The 16,268-nt window shown below is 31.5% G+C and overlaps 1 protein-coding gene across 1 annotated transcript; it reads right to left on the reverse strand.

Moving 5' to 3' along the window:
* Window positions 1–1,951: 1,951 nt before the first annotated feature.
* Window positions 1,952–16,118, reverse strand: LOC139514423 (protein mono-ADP-ribosyltransferase PARP15-like). Its single transcript, XM_071303643.1, has 12 exons — window positions 16,010–16,118; window positions 14,722–14,759; window positions 13,510–13,646; window positions 12,922–13,149; window positions 12,427–12,642; window positions 11,681–11,720; window positions 10,774–10,871; window positions 9,671–9,916; window positions 8,429–8,659; window positions 4,124–4,169; window positions 2,787–3,374; window positions 1,952–2,294 (listed from the first exon to the last, which is right to left on the reverse strand). Exons 2-12 carry the CDS (start codon window positions 14,753–14,755, stop codon window positions 2,050–2,052), a joined length of 2,109 nt encoding a protein of 702 aa, XP_071159744.1. The 5' UTR covers window positions 14,756–14,759; window positions 16,010–16,118; the 3' UTR covers window positions 1,952–2,049.
* Between the last annotated feature and the right edge of the window lie 150 nt (window positions 16,119–16,268).

Here is a 16,268-nt window from a genome sequence, read left to right on the forward strand (position 1 = left end):
AAGTTCTGAGACAAGTGCCTGTGGCTCTTCAATTAGATCCAAGAAATGTAAAAAACGATCTGAAGACACAAAACAGTGTACCAAACATCATATAGAAAATTAAAACTGTGCAAATGAAGCCTAACAAAAACCGGGATAATCTCACGTTCTTAAAAAAAACCATATCTTGCTCACAATTTGGCACCCGTCGTATTAAAATTTTGTCATGTCGCATTCTAAAAAAGAGGACAGGATTGTTACTACGACTACTGGAACTTGTCTGTGGTCATTTGTGATACAGATATTTGATAACTGTCAACCAATTAATTACGGCGTCTGTGAAACTTACTTTCATACATTTGGTTTGTTATACGGAATAATACTTTGTATTCATAGATTGTTAACTTGAAGAGAAATTATAGTAACCACAAAAATGGTTCAAAAATACATACCAGTGTTTACGAGGTATTTGATATAAGCCTAACTTGTTTTAGTGTCATTGGTTTGTTAAAGTTAAATGGTATTTGTTTTTGAATTACACATGTCATATGATATGAGAAATTAAGACTTAAAAAATTATTAAATTGAACACCCATTTTCAATGCAGATATTAGAATGTATTCAGGACATTCAGAGACAGGTTCATACGACAAAAATGTCTATGCTGTGATTATTAATGTGCCTTTACAACCGACAGCTTCGCCTATCGCTGCTGAAACTGCTTAGAAGTTAACGTGAAAGGCATCATTAACAAACCTATTATTAAATGTGAAGGTTTACTTTGTCGTCAAGTATAAAAAATGTAAATGGTGTATTTAGTTCTTAGCTGGTAGCGTTTCATACTATTATTTTTATTACATGATACCATTATTCATTCTGTTTGTTATAGATTTTCTAACCGTAACTATGATAACTTATTGTTGTCGTTTGGCTACTTGAGAGTGTTTCCCTTTTGAGCAATGTGTAGGTATTCGAAGGTTTTACAACATGTATTCTGATCAAAAGTGCTTAAAATGAAAATGTTTTATTGAATTGAGTCAAAACCAGCAGAGTAACAAATCTACTAGGCAGCCCTGACATTATTTTTCTTTATGTGCATTTTAAGAAGATATACACCAGCTTTAAATCTAGCGATCGTAGCATGAGGTTGTTAAATTTTCTAAACAAATAGATTTTTCCTAATACAATTTGATATATCAAACTGGCTTAAAACAAATTCCATTTTGTTTCTCGATCGCTCATAGTTTTAAACTGAACGCTCACTTTAACTTGTTTTTAAAAGGAACTTAGAAGCATGATCCGTAATTATCCCTTTGAAACAGCTGAAATCTCATATCTCACATACATCAATAAAATCATCATGGATACCAGGAATATAATTGTGTACGCCCGACGAGCTTTTCGTCAACAAAGCCTCATCAGTGACGATGTAATACCCGGAAGAGTTATGCGGAAGTTCGACTGAAATCGACACAGCTTACGTTTTACGGTTATAATCACGATCTTTTTGGACGATCTCATTTGTCACTTAAGCGACATTTTTTCGCGGCCTTAGATCTTGTAGAGTCACCTGGCGGTTGATGCATGCACAGCAGGATACGTCTACCTTGTCGAAGCACCCTGCTGTGGTACTTTTGGAGATAATTGAGATTCCCTCAGGTTTTGTATGTAGTCTTGGTGTGTGGCTTCTTAATCGATTTATAAGATATGAACATCGGTAAACAACTGTCGCTTTAATGTATCATTAATTTTCCATTCCGCTATTTACATTTGTAGGTTCTGTGCAAAACACAAATAACTTTACAGTTTCAATAACTCTAAATAAAATTGGTTCAAGGTTGCATGATGGTCTATCAGTTTTAGTCTAAGAAATGGGCTACATGTACGTAAATAAACGGACGCCAGGAGATGACCTTTGCGAAGGAATCATACAAGAAATAGATAGGAGGGTTATGAATGAAAATGCCACCAATCAAATCTAAACAGTTTTATATACATTCAAGAAACATTTATAATCATAATTTGAAGTAAAAATATACATTGCATGCACATTTTCAGCAATATAGTGTTTTATGGAATTGTGTATGTTATGATATACTCCGGATAACATTTAGCTCGGTCGTAAACTGTAAATTCTCTGCACATTCCTGGCCACTCCCCAACTACTGAATCAAACAAGTCGGGGTGATCGGTACATACTCCTATACATCCAGATTTACATGGTGGTCGGGTCAGTTTCTCTATGTTTTGTGGTGTTGTGTATACGTCACCAAGACAAACTCTCATCAGGAACATTTTACACTGGTCATTACCATCTGAATTTAAACGAAACCAATTTTATTTAAAATGATAATTGATAGATAATGTTCATGAAGACAGTAATACTGGGGTTTTCTTTTTGATACACATTTCTCCTTGTCAGTGATTTTTTTAACGTAACTATTGACAAAGAAAAACATATTTTCAATTCTAGAAAGCGAATTACATTATTTCCTGTCAATGAATTAGGCCAAATTACGATTGTTCGGATGTAAATATAATCTGAAGAATGCTTAAATGACAGGTAGTTTTTGGCTTCATTTTTTCTTTTGTTGATGAATAACACTTAACTATATGGATATGATTCATCTTAATCATTACTTCATTCTAAACTTTCAATTTTGTTTTATCACGATAACATTTAGTATGGGGGGAATGTATCCATACCACATTTCATGTTCTAAATGCACACAAACAGAGCATTTTGATGTTTATGAAATACTACATATCGTGCACAAAGGTTGAAATTTGAAAAACAATCTAGATACCTGTGTAGCCTTTAGAAACATAGGATTCCTCTGCAGAGTAAACCCCATTTCCAAGTCGAAGTCTTCCAAAGTTCATTTTTGCCAATCTGTCATCAAACCCTTGCTGTCCAATGATATCGACCAGATTTCTTTTCGTGCCATGAAACAAATAAACCTCATTAATTTCTGGATGAAGATATTTCTTTGTGTCATCATCAATGTGCTTCATGCATGCTGCTTCACCACGTGACCCCTTTGTACTTGCCAATGGAATACAAGCACCATTAATACTAGCCTTCCGAAACATCCGCTGACATTCATGGACATAATTTTCATACAGTGATATGTTTTCTATTCTTTCTATTGAAACGATTGTACACTGTGTTCGTAAAGTTTTCGTAAACGCACTGGAAATGGCTTTTGAAATGTTAAGACCTGGTTGTTTCCTTACAGCTGTATTACCTTTTGCAGTAGTATTCCATTCCTTTATTGTTTTTGAATTCTTAAAATGTGTCCAGTAGGATGGAGGTTTCGGTTCTTCCAGATATTTGTATTTAAAGTAAGCACGGGTTCCTTTTGGTGGCACTGTTTGCAATGGTTGTTTATGACCTAAATTACACAAAAACATTACAGCTGCATAATAGTGTTCATTGCCTACAACACTATAAAAGATAGGAGATGTGAGTATATGTTATTTGATTTACAAAACCATACATAAAATAAACGAGTTAAGGTAAGAACTGGAGGTTATGTTTAAATGTTGATGCTAAGTCTTCAGATATGATTAACGTAGTATGTACAATTAGATTGGAAACGGAAGTTGTTTTTCCAACTCACTGTTATGTGTTTCCCTCGCTGTTAGTTTGTAACCTGTATTTGTTTTCTCTCAATCAATGTATAACTTTTAAACACCGGTATACAACTGTTGCATTCATTTCCCATATAGACATCTCAACTCCATGTTAACTCAATTTAAAAGGATTACATATTCAGTTGTCCATTGAAAGGTAGTCTAAAGTCAAATTATAACTTCATATGCAGTTTCCCTGTGCATTTTTTATTAATCGATTTAAAAAAATACCAGGCCCTGTAGTAATGATAATATCGAGCACAACTATCATACTCAGACTCAGAAATCAACCAATCAAAATACTGAAAGTCTAGACTTGGTGTTTCAAGCACAAGTTGTGTACTCCGCGTACTGTGTTAGCCTAGGTTTAATGACAGAGAACCCAGTTTTGGTTCGCCAAACTAATTTCTATATCATTATTTAAGAAGTAAACTTCTTATGAAAACTAGTTTTCACAGCTGATTATTTTGCTTCAGTTTTAAATGTTACTAATTCATGATGCAATTACCTTCATTTGGATTTCCACTTTGAGGAGTACAGCTTTTTATATACGCCTGAATTATTAATGAATTATAAAAATTTATTAATCTACAACATATATACATCATATACACAGGTCAATGTATCACTTAATCGATTGGCATAATCTACATAATATAAAATTGAGAATGGAAATGGGGAATGTGCCAAAGAGACAACAACCCGACTATAGAGTTTGAGTCAATACCCATTTAGTTCCACATCAATATATGTATCATACACATGATACAGTTGTAAAAATATTCTTAAACAATATATTTTATAAACAAGAATAAGAACTAGAGGCTCTTAAGAGCCTGTGTCGCTCACCTTGTGTACATATCAAACAAAGGACACAGATGGATTCATGACAAAATTGTGTTTTGTTGATGGTGATGTGTTTGTAGATCTTACTTTACTGAACATTCTTGCTAGTTACAATTTTCTCCATCTATAATAAACTTGGCCCTTTAGTTACAGAGGAATACATTTTGTTAAAATTTACAAAAAGAGGTAGGGCCAATTTGTCCGGATTTTTTTTCACAGGAGGACCAATTTCAAAAAGTGCCAACAGAGTAAAATTTATTATAAAAAAAAATGCTTTTTGATCAATATCTCGATTTACATATATTATGATATGTGTGATATGTGTGATAAATATTTAGTTTAACCCTCAAAAAGGATGAGAGTTCAATATGCGGAATTTAGGGTGTTTTTAGGTTGGAAAAACAGGGAATCCCCCAAGAAGAACATTTCAAACAAAAAAAAACAGTTATTTTTTTCGTGACAATTTATACTACATTTTCTCTCAAACATGAAATTGGTTTAGTGTGTCCTTATTATATAAAAACAAACATAAAACACAAAAATAAAACAAAACAAAACTTTTTAATGGAAAAAAAATGAAACATCTCTACATTGTATCGATATAGCTCCTTATTAAGAATATTATGGTCAAGTACCGCGGTGGCTCAATCAGTAGAGCATAGAGCTACACATGAAAGATTGATTTCAAGCTAGGGTTCGAATCTCGTTAAGACATTTTGCATTTTTGTGTTGTTATATTAGATTTTAATGTTTCTTTCATATTTTTTCGGATTTTTGTTTAATTTATAGAGGCATTCTGGTTCATTTTGACTATATAGTATAAATCATTTTATTAAAAAAAACGCTCATTGCGTGCATTCCTATGACTGTCCATACTCTTGACTTAATTTATATTCATGTAGTTTAATAAAATTGAGAATGGAAATGGGGAATGTGTCAAAGAGACAACAACCCGACCAAATAAAAAACAACAGCAGAGGGTCACCAACAGGTCTTCAATGTAGCGAGAAATTCCCGCACCCGGAGGCGTCCTTCAGCTGGCCCCTAAACAAATATATACTATAAGTAAACATATTTATTTATAGTGGATCGGGAAACAAGTTTTGCAACTTATATTAATCCCTTTCCACTTGATATTCATGTGTTTACATTGATAACATATATGCAAAGAACAACTGAAGAAGTACCCGTGCCTGTACATTACCTTTCTTTATTCTTTCTACCGTCCCTACACCGGTACCTAAGTCATCAGAAAATACGACACCACCACAGAACAAATCAATTACACTAAAAATTGTGATTGTCAGTAGGTAAAACATCAAGAAGCTGTTGAATCTGTATTACAACGAAGGGTCGATTTGTTAAAATGCCAGAAAAGGCCATATAACATGTGTTAGTAACACAAGGTGTTCTATGGCCAGCTGATGTAAGATGTTCTCCGGTTAAAATATATATTATCTTATCTTATCTTATCTTATCGACAATTAAACCTTAAAAGACCAGGTCAAATACAGATATACATATATTCAAAATGAGAAAAACAACATCCCATTTGAATTTGTTCAATATTATTTGGCGTCTTGACAAGTTACGTGGTATGGTACCTTATGCGCATGTAGGGTGTTAACAATTAGATAAAATCAATATAAAAAAATCAATAGTCTTGGCCTTGTTTTTTGTAGGAATACCTGTTCACGGTATGGAAATAGATGATGTGACGTATTTTAATGTACTATAATTAGCATCTATCGGGCTATTTAAAACATGATTTACCTACCTTATCGAATGAAAAGAATTGCAATGAGGGGAAATTGGCCTTACCTCTTTACCAAATTAATGAAAATTGTAAAAAAAAAATGAATATAAAGGGCAATAACTCCTAAAGGGGGCAACTGACCATTTTGGTCATGTTGACTCATTTGTAGAATGCTGAACATTATTGCTTTTTACAGTTTATCGCTATCTATAATAGTATTCAGCAACCCAACAATTCATCTGAAAATGTCAGGGCAGAAAGAAATTGGCTTGATAAACAATTTAATTTTGTCAGATTTGCTCTAAATGCTTTAGTTTCAGAGTTATAAACCAAAATCTACATTTTATCCCTATGTTCTATTTTTAGCCATGGCGGCCATCTTGGTTGGTTGAATGGGTCATCGCACACATTTTTTAAACTAGATACCTTAATAATTATTGTGGCTAAGATTAGTTAAATTTAGCCCAGTAGTTTTAGAGTAGAAGATTTTTGTATAAGATTACAAAAAATTACGAAAAATTGGTAAAAAATGACTACAAAGGGCAATAACTCCTTAAGGGGTCAACTTAACATTTTAGTCATCCTGACTTATTTGTAGATCTCTTTTTGCTGAACATTATTGCTGTTTACAGATTATCTCTATCTATAATAATATTCAAGATAATAACCAAAAACGGCAAAAACGTCAGGGGTAGCAACCCAACAACCGGTTATCCAATTCATCTGAAAATTTTTGGGCAGATAGCTCTTGATTATTCATTGTAATAAATGTCAAAAATTATGTCCGAAAATTGTTTTAAAATTGGACAGGCAACATTTGTAATTGGTATGTCACTATGTGTGGAATATAGTTTTTTTTCTATCTCTTGAACGGAGATTTTCAAAAAGGGAAATAACTCATTTTTCAAAATTACATCCAGATTAGTTTGAGCATGAAATTTTCAATTGCTGGAATATGTTATATGATATAATTACCCTCAACACATCTAAAATTATTTTTTTTCATAAGAACGGACTATTTTATCATGAAAATATTCATATGACATATTTATTTACAATAGAGCCTAAAAAAGGGGGAATTTCAGGGTAAATTACTATGACTAGAATTCCTCTATTGGCAACTTTCTGCAACATTTACCCAAGAATTTTTTTGCACCATTTTGTTGACAAAACATCCATAATTTTATATTTTATAGGCTTTTATGTGAGGATTTCTGCGTTTTCGGTAAAATCAGGTGTAAAAAATGCCAAAAATCAGCAAAAATCATGCCGATTTTTGTGTTAAGTGGACCACCTTATGTATCAAAAACCTGTTTTTATTCGAAAAATGTGTCAGTTAGCAGTTTAAATGATTGAAATGGTCTCTTATACCAATGAAAATAACAAAAAATGTTATGCTTTATCTCATTTTTACCATAAAATGAGATGTTAGCCATTTCTCCTTGCTATACTAATATATACATATGATGTCACGTTGTTTCCATGGCAACCAGACTATACAGATTTTTTTTATTTTCTTTTTTCAATTTGACTGTTAGTTTGAACCATTTCAACTTAAAAAAAAGTAATCGAAAAAAAATAATCTGGCCAAAATTTTTCATATTTGGTCGATTTTTACAGAGAATTGATGTAAAACAATTTGATATCTCCTTCATTAGACAGGGTTAGAAAAAGTAAACTAGTAAATGAATACTGTGATATTGGTAACTTCTCTTTATGATAAGTTAAATTTCCACCCGAAAACAACTCTTTTGCGTCAAGTATATATATAGAGACAATAATAGTGCAATGACTTGACATTTTACCTGTTGAAACCAACACTCGATGGTGAACGAAATCGTTTGAGTAGGGACTTAAATATCAACCATAAGCATAAAACATAATGATTTATAGATTGCAAACAAAACATATTAACAAATTAAATATGTTTTTTTTTCAATAATTGCAAAAGAAACAATGTTGAGTCGTTCCACGCATCGTTGTATGCATTTGAAACAAGAACAGGTTGAAGAGGTCGTATGAATAATTCAATATCATTTCGGCAATTTCTATTCAAATATTCATGAGGAAAAGTGATATCGGGTCAGTGACTGTATATGACATAGAAATATACGGTCAACGCATTTTGACTGCTCAAATAAAACGAGTGCAGTATAAAACATTGTACTTGGGAAAAGTGTCCCACTGTAAATGCTAAAGAAATTGATATACCTTTTCTATTTTTGCCCAGTCATTGGTGCCACCAAAAATTACTATCTTGACTTCTCTGAGAGATGTTTGTTGCTCTTTGTTATGGAAATCCTTAATGGCCTGTATAACTTTGGACGCAGCCAGATCTGGTGGAAATTTTAGGTAACCTGTTCCTAATGCCGGCAAGGTTAATGATTTACAACCATGCTTGCTTGCAGAGGCTAAACATTTGTATACAAAACTGTACAGGACCTTTAGAAAAATGTAATTTCTCAAAATATAGAAAAAACTATTTACAAACTCTTGCATGAGAATAAAAGAATAATCAAAACATGTAAATGTATATCTAAATGATATCATAGGTAAAACACTTATCTGAAAATAGATTAACACAGAACGAAAATAATTTAGTTTCTCACATGTGGGAATTTCGCCAGGAATTCAAGTATACCACTTTTAGCGATTTTAAACTTATTACAAATAAGTTTTATAAAATTTAGTTTCCCTTTTCTAATGGAACCTGTCCAGTGAATACCTTTGACATGTTTAATATATGTTACGACTATATCTTAGTCTAGAGAAAAAAAGGAACAAAAAATGACATAGAAACAGTATTATATATTTTCTTTCAGAAAATACATGCAACCCCTACTGTGAAAATGTACTATGTAAATTCTTATGATCAAGCCAATTATTAAATTAACGTTAAATTTCTGGTAACATGGATATATTTTTCTTCACATTATTTCAGTTAATAAAGTAAAATCTATATTGGATACACGATAGTTAATAATTATGAGAATATCTTACACGTCAAAATATATACCAAATGTGTAATACTCCCACTTGCAAACAAGATTAGCCACGATATACAACAGCGAATTTAAATAAAACCAATTTCTTTTTTTAAGCGAGCACATAAGCAAAGCGTGAATTACTGGGCTACTGGTAACATGGAGGGATGGACAAGAGCAGGTGTCGAATCAGTGATAGTTATAACATATTTGGTTTCATTTTTTCCAACTCCAGGTGCGCATTTCGACAATTGAGAACTCCCAGTCTTCAGTGATGTTCGAGTGGGAAATTCAAATTCTAGATATCCCCAAAGAGTAAGAGGCTCTATTTGCTCCTATCATAATATCGCTTTTAAGATACATTTTCGTTCTAAATATTTAGGACATTTCTGATAACTTTAAAAGATAATTTGGTCTAGCCCTCACTCTAATAAGGATTGAGGTAAAAAGAATCAAAACTGATAATCACCTGTTCAGGTAACTGGTCTTCTTTCTTTTCACCAAAGAATGGAGATAAGCAACCAAAGTACACTTTTCTGCACTTGAGATTGTAACCATTGGTAACAACTAAATCACCGACTTTCATGCCATTTGGATATCTCCTGTCAAGTTCTGACTGGATAACGGATCCTGCAACCTCAACTAAATTTTTAGGTAAACCAGGTCGTGAACATAGCTTCAGATTTGATGAACAAGTGCAAACAATTACGTCAGCCTAAAAGATAATAACACTATATACCCTACTAAGTAAATGTATGACTATAAACTGCGATCATTTCGAAAAAAAAGTTACATATTTGAGAGTATTATTTTCGAGCTTTAAAAAAAGACAAATGATAAGATTACACCAAAAGAGTTGTATCATGTTCAAATTAATCGATTACATATACATATACTATTACTACAACTGCTAATGATAATAATAATTACAATGATAATAATAATTACAATGATAATAATAATTACAATGATAATAATATTTGTATATAATTATTGATTAGTTGACCATTTGTCTTTAAAATTTTGTTTCACGAGGTAATTTGGGCAACTCGTTTTGGAAAACACTCATATAAACCATTTGCGAGTAGATAAAAAACAAAAACTAGCAAAACTTATCAATTAAACGTTCTCTTCTCAATTTGTACGATTTTTCTCTCATCTACATGGTACTAAACTGAATGATTTCTTAATATAAAATTGTATCCTCCGTTTGAGACATAGTGTTTCTAGACTTCATTTTGGACATGATCGACACTGCCTGTTATGATTTCATCCTCATATATATATATTTTTTTATCATTTTGCAACGAGTCTCTAACAAGCCTTTACCAGTACATGAATATATAATAATAAAGGAAAGTAAGATATTGATTTTGAAGTGGAAATTATAAACTACTTTTGGGCCATATATGAAATCATGATTGCAATGTGACCATTCAATTTACAAGTTACACTGTACCATACTTAGTATGTAAATATTAAGTGTTTCTTTTCGGATTTTTAGTTTTTAATTATTTAACCCGCTTAAGAAAATATTTATCATCATTATTTGGCACTTTCTACATAACTCACCGTCTGACTCGTTATTGTGTCTACTATAACACTTATATGAATCTTCCCCATATTACTGCTGCATGATGCACGTGTCACTAATGACAATTCTTCAAGACCTTTGCAAACATAACATTTTATTGATAAAACGTTATTAACATTCTTCCTAACTCGTATGTCTATAGCTTTGGAAACAAATTTGATATGTTATGTATTTTATGGTATGTTATGTTATTGTTTGTAATGACTTGTTAAGTTTTGTTATGTTCCCTCTAATACATTAGAGATATAAATGTTGAGTCAATTATGTTATTGGTATAATAAACAGCTAAATATATTCTTTGTTTAAAAGCAAATATCTAAAGTTTTAATGATAAAATTAAAAAAACAAACAAATAACAAATTACAGATACTTTTATCCCATCAGATTGTTTTCTATCCAAATAACCGCAATCATGATCGCATGTGCTATTCCTAGCAATGTCATAAAAATGAACAGAAATTTGTAAAACAATCAATCTGGACACTTAATTGTATTGCTACAGGTACAACAACGTAATATCATAAGAAACTGCCTGTTTCTGTAGCTTTATAGTGTTAAAAGGTTGAGTTTTGGCACCGTGTGCTTCCACTCTTGGATTCTTAATTTTATGATTAAATGTACAACAATAAAATCATTTTATAAAAAAAAAAAATTAAATGTCTCTTTCTGTCGCTTTATAGGAGTTTTAAAATATTGACTTTTCTGACTGTGTGCTTTGGCTTCCCATACTTGATGTCCTTTGGTTAACTCTACTTCATTTACCGCAACCTCAAATATAAGCATTTAAATAATTTCTGACCAACACTTTTCTTTATCTTCAAACATCACATTGATATTTTTAAAAAAATAAGTGCGTTACCATTAAATAATTTGATTTTTAACTACCTTTGCTAGTTGCTCTAATCTTGGCTTCTGTCAAAATTTCCTGTAAAATTGAGAAAAAAAAGGTTTTCAATTCAGAAATGAATGTTTCTTTTTGTAACATTTTTGGGGTGTAAAAGCGTTGACCGAAGTACATTTTGTACGAAGCTCGGAAGCGCTTCTTTCTTAAAATGTGCACGCGGTCAACGTTTTTACAATCCTATGAAGTTACAAAAAGATGCATTTTTTAGCTAGGATCATAAAACACGATTTTTATCAAGTTTTATTTAATTTACTTGTGTACTTTATAATGAAGCATACATCTAATGTAATTATTGAGGAGTAACGCAAGATTGCAGTGTAGCCAATCAAAATAACGTATTAAAATGAAACATACATGTATTAATGCAATTATTATTTTATAAAATTTTGAAGTTGGGTTTGTGCTTATCTATTTCTATAGCAATAAAAACAAAACAATGTATGATGCAATGCAGCAATTTTAAGCATGCATGACCAAAACATTAATTTATGCCGACTTAAATTGAGAGTAGCGATATATTTTATTTTTTTCTAAAAATGGAATTTTCACAGAAATGTGCATGCAAGTATTCTAATATGTTTCTTTCACTTTTAAGCACTTTAATAATTTCAAGAAATAAGAAAACATCCCTCGAACATAAATATGCAGAAGAAAACAAAAACTCGTATAAACGATGAAAATCATTATTCGACTTAGTATATTGTAATTGTGGTTACACTTTCCTTACCTTAAACGTGTCATCTGCAAACACTACACAATTGATAATTTTTAAAGATGCTTTTGTGCGACCCTTGTCAAAATTTTCAACAGCATGAAACATTGCAGCTGCGACCAACTTCGGTGGATATCCTAGAAAGCCAGTTCCTAAGGCTGGGAATGCTATGGATGTCATTCCAAGTCTATCAGCCTCTGCTAAGCAGTTCATTATACATTTCTCTAAATTCTGTAGTAAAATATAGATACTTTAATTGCAACAATTTTGATGTGAAATATATACATGTATATACATATATTACATAATTTTTGTAGTGAAATAAAGATATTTTATACTTCAATTACATCATTTTTTAAGATTTATTGTCATTCTAGCTCAGACAAGGAAAATGATAATTTTCGGATCTTTTGCGACAAGGTAATGCATGAAATATAAAATATATTACCACGCGTGGGAGAGGCACACTAACATGAGGCGGGATACAATTTCTTATATACATGTACATACCTTTTCATCCCCTTTACTAGAAAATTTCTGGATTGTTACATGGAATATATGTTGGCAATCTAGACGACCGGGTCCAGTAATGGCTACATCAGAGAATGTGATGCCTGATGGATATTTTTCTTTGCATTCGTCTTGTATAGAATCACCTGCTTTGTCTAGTAATAGTTTTGATGTCCTGGCTTTGTTGAGTTCAAGACTAGGTACAGATCCAGTCACAATTACATCAGTCTACATTCAACGTACAAGCAAATGTAATATGAATATCATCATAAACCATGGATTTATTAATAACAAAGACATTTTTAGTTAAATATCAACAATAATTGTTAAAGACGTGGAATATAAAGAGTAAGGAGCAACGTTAAAAAGAGAAAGAAAAACAGAAAAAAACAAGATCTGCCAAGATGATGAACAATAATGAAAGCCCCTTTTCCTGGGTGAAGTTAAGATATAAGTTAAAGTTTTCTTTTCTTTTTTTAATTTGTGGTCCTAAGATAATTAAATACCACTTACCTTCAAAAATAACTAGGTCAAATATCAAATTTTCATTTAAAAATGATTTTTTTAATAGTAGATGAGTTTACTTACAGTTTGATCAATAATAGAACCTTTTACCACGCTTATAGAAAATTTTCCGATCTGTAAAAATCTTTTTCTTCTCTGAGTCCGTCTAGTCCTAATATGTTTCTTCTGTGGTCTTTCTTCTGTTTTCGTATTTTCTTTTGCTTTTAATTGAACAAAGGAGTTGATTTTTTTAAAACTAATTACATGCGAATTATATTCTAAAATAAAATACTAGATTTCTGATTATTTCATGAACTACATTATGTATGATCAAAAGTCTTTAAGACCCAAAAAGGATTATAGAAATTAATCTAAAGTCATCTTGCCTGAGGGACATTACTTTCATAACAGTTTTGATATTCATTACTGGGAATTTAAGGACGTAGAACAAATAACAACATTTACGAAAATTGAACTTTTACCCTTGAATATACAAATATTGTTTCGAGCACGGTTTTATTTATGAGTAAAATTTCCCCTTGTGTAACCTGAAATTAGCTTTGGTATCTTGTACTATTTTATTACAAACGTACATGCACTACCACACATAGTGTCAATGAAACGGCTGGAGATGTGTAATGTACGAATGAATGTGTAATGAACCAAAGGTATGATCATGGCTTTATGAGAAATTTTCAGCAATAATAACTAAATTAAAAGCTCATTTCATTCTATGGTAATAAAAGAGGGACGAAAGATACCAAAGGGACAGTCAAACTCATAAATCTAAAACAAACTAACAAAAGTACCGAACTCCAAGGAAAATCCAAAACAGAAAAATCACCGATCAAATGGCAAAATCAAAGGCTAAAAGACACCGAACGAATGGAAAATAAATGTCATATTCCTGGTTTTATATCTAGCTACCATGTTCACGTTGCATATATCATGCTAGATGAAAAACATGAATGCATTGCAGTTGAAAATGTGTATGTTTTTATTCGCTTGCTTAGGCTAAACTTGGGATTGTTAAGGCCCTTTTTATTTTTATTTGCATACTAGGCTAAACTAAGATTCTTTAGGTCCTTAAGAGATCAGTAGAAATAGTATCAAACGTTTTTGTTACTTTTCAGAACACGCTCTATAAATTATTTAAGCAAGCTAATTTAAAGATCGTACCAGAAACAAGCTAAATATCGCATCAGTTAAAAAACCTCGGTTTCAATTTGAAAAAATCATATAGTTAGGTTACAAATGTACTTAAAGAATTAAGATGATTGAATATTAATAAAGTACCTGATTCATCTTCACTACTACTGCTGTTCCCCATCTATCTATAAAATTAAACCTTACTGGCATTATACAACATACATTTGATTTTTTTTGTTAAAACTACTCGGTTTGAAACTACATAGTCTATAAAAACGCTCAATGTAAAGTTTGTGCAAGTTAATATAGTTCGAAAGGTCTAATGATAAATCGTAAACTTAATGGACGACTTTTAAAAAGAAATGATATACAGCTTGGAACCTTATTTGATTCATATGTTGTATAAAAAAAATTATTATGCTATATTTAGTTGTCCAATCAACTTTATTTAGTACCAAATTATATACTCAATATTTTATGTCTTATTCGTCTTTTAATTTATTGGTTGAATACTAAATGTCTTTATTTTGTGTTTGGCCTCTGTACTGCGATTGTTGAGTAACATCTAAGAACAGTACTTGAATTAGTATCATCTTGTTTTCGTGCACTTCCTTAGTCCCTACCGAGCATGTAAGCCCAATATTTGCAGTTAAGTTCGGTGTGATTCTTAAATTCTTATTTATGTTTTTTTAATGACAGGCAAAATGCATTTGTCAAATATAATTTTAATGTAAAAATAGACTTTGAATACACAAATGGAAGGAAATTTATTGATTGGTGGTTAGTTGTCAAATGTCCAGTGGTAAATATTTCATGTATGTTGAAGAAGAGTTAATTAAAGTAAACAATACATATAATAGGTAGGTTCGAAAAGTCGAAATGAATTATTAATGTGTATTTCGGTTGTCATTAGAAATATATGTTGGATAGAGATATGTTCTGCTTTACATCAAACCTCCTACGGATCCATAAGAAAGTTGTTGAACGCGGTGGGAGTGTGCTAAACTTGCTACAATGGGCATCACGGGTTGAAGTTTCCAGTCTTACTGAACGTGGTCGTGTATTTATACATCCCGCACAGGCGAAATGTCGCCCCTCTTAAATACACCAAAGAGTTTTACATCCGGAAGGGAAAAGTCTCATTAATTTTAAAATGTTTACTGCTTTAGAGATATGTGTTAAACAAGCTAGTATATTTTAGTATAAGAGAAAAGAAATCAAATGGCTAATTGCTAAGCTTGGTTGTCAATACTCAAAAAGCAAATAATTGGTCACTTCCTCAATTTTTTGCAAAGGCACATTTTTATACTGGGCATGAAGGGGTAAGGTGTCCGAGTGCTTCAAATTACGCTGTACACTTTGTCAAGAGTTGAGAATAAAACTATTCTAGTAAAAAGGACTAAAAATAACGTAAAAATAAAAAAAGCTTCCTCACCTTATTTCAGTTTTGATTCTATTTTGGATTACCATTATCTAAATTTAGTACATTTAAACATAGTAAATATAGATATTACATACATGTATTATAAATCGATTTAAATTTATGAGTGGTTTTATACATAAACAAACTGTACCCGTAGGTAGTTTTAAATTTTAAACTTTAATAAAAACTTATTTGAGCCATTTACTGTACTGTGGTTTCTTCCCCTGAGTTAACGTTTCTTATAAAAATTGCTGAAAATATAGACATCGTA

Source organism: Mytilus edulis, chromosome 1 (assembly GCF_963676685.1).
Source record: "Mytilus edulis chromosome 1, xbMytEdul2.2, whole genome shotgun sequence".
Lineage (NCBI taxonomy): Eukaryota > Metazoa > Mollusca > Bivalvia > Mytilida > Mytilidae > Mytilus > Mytilus edulis.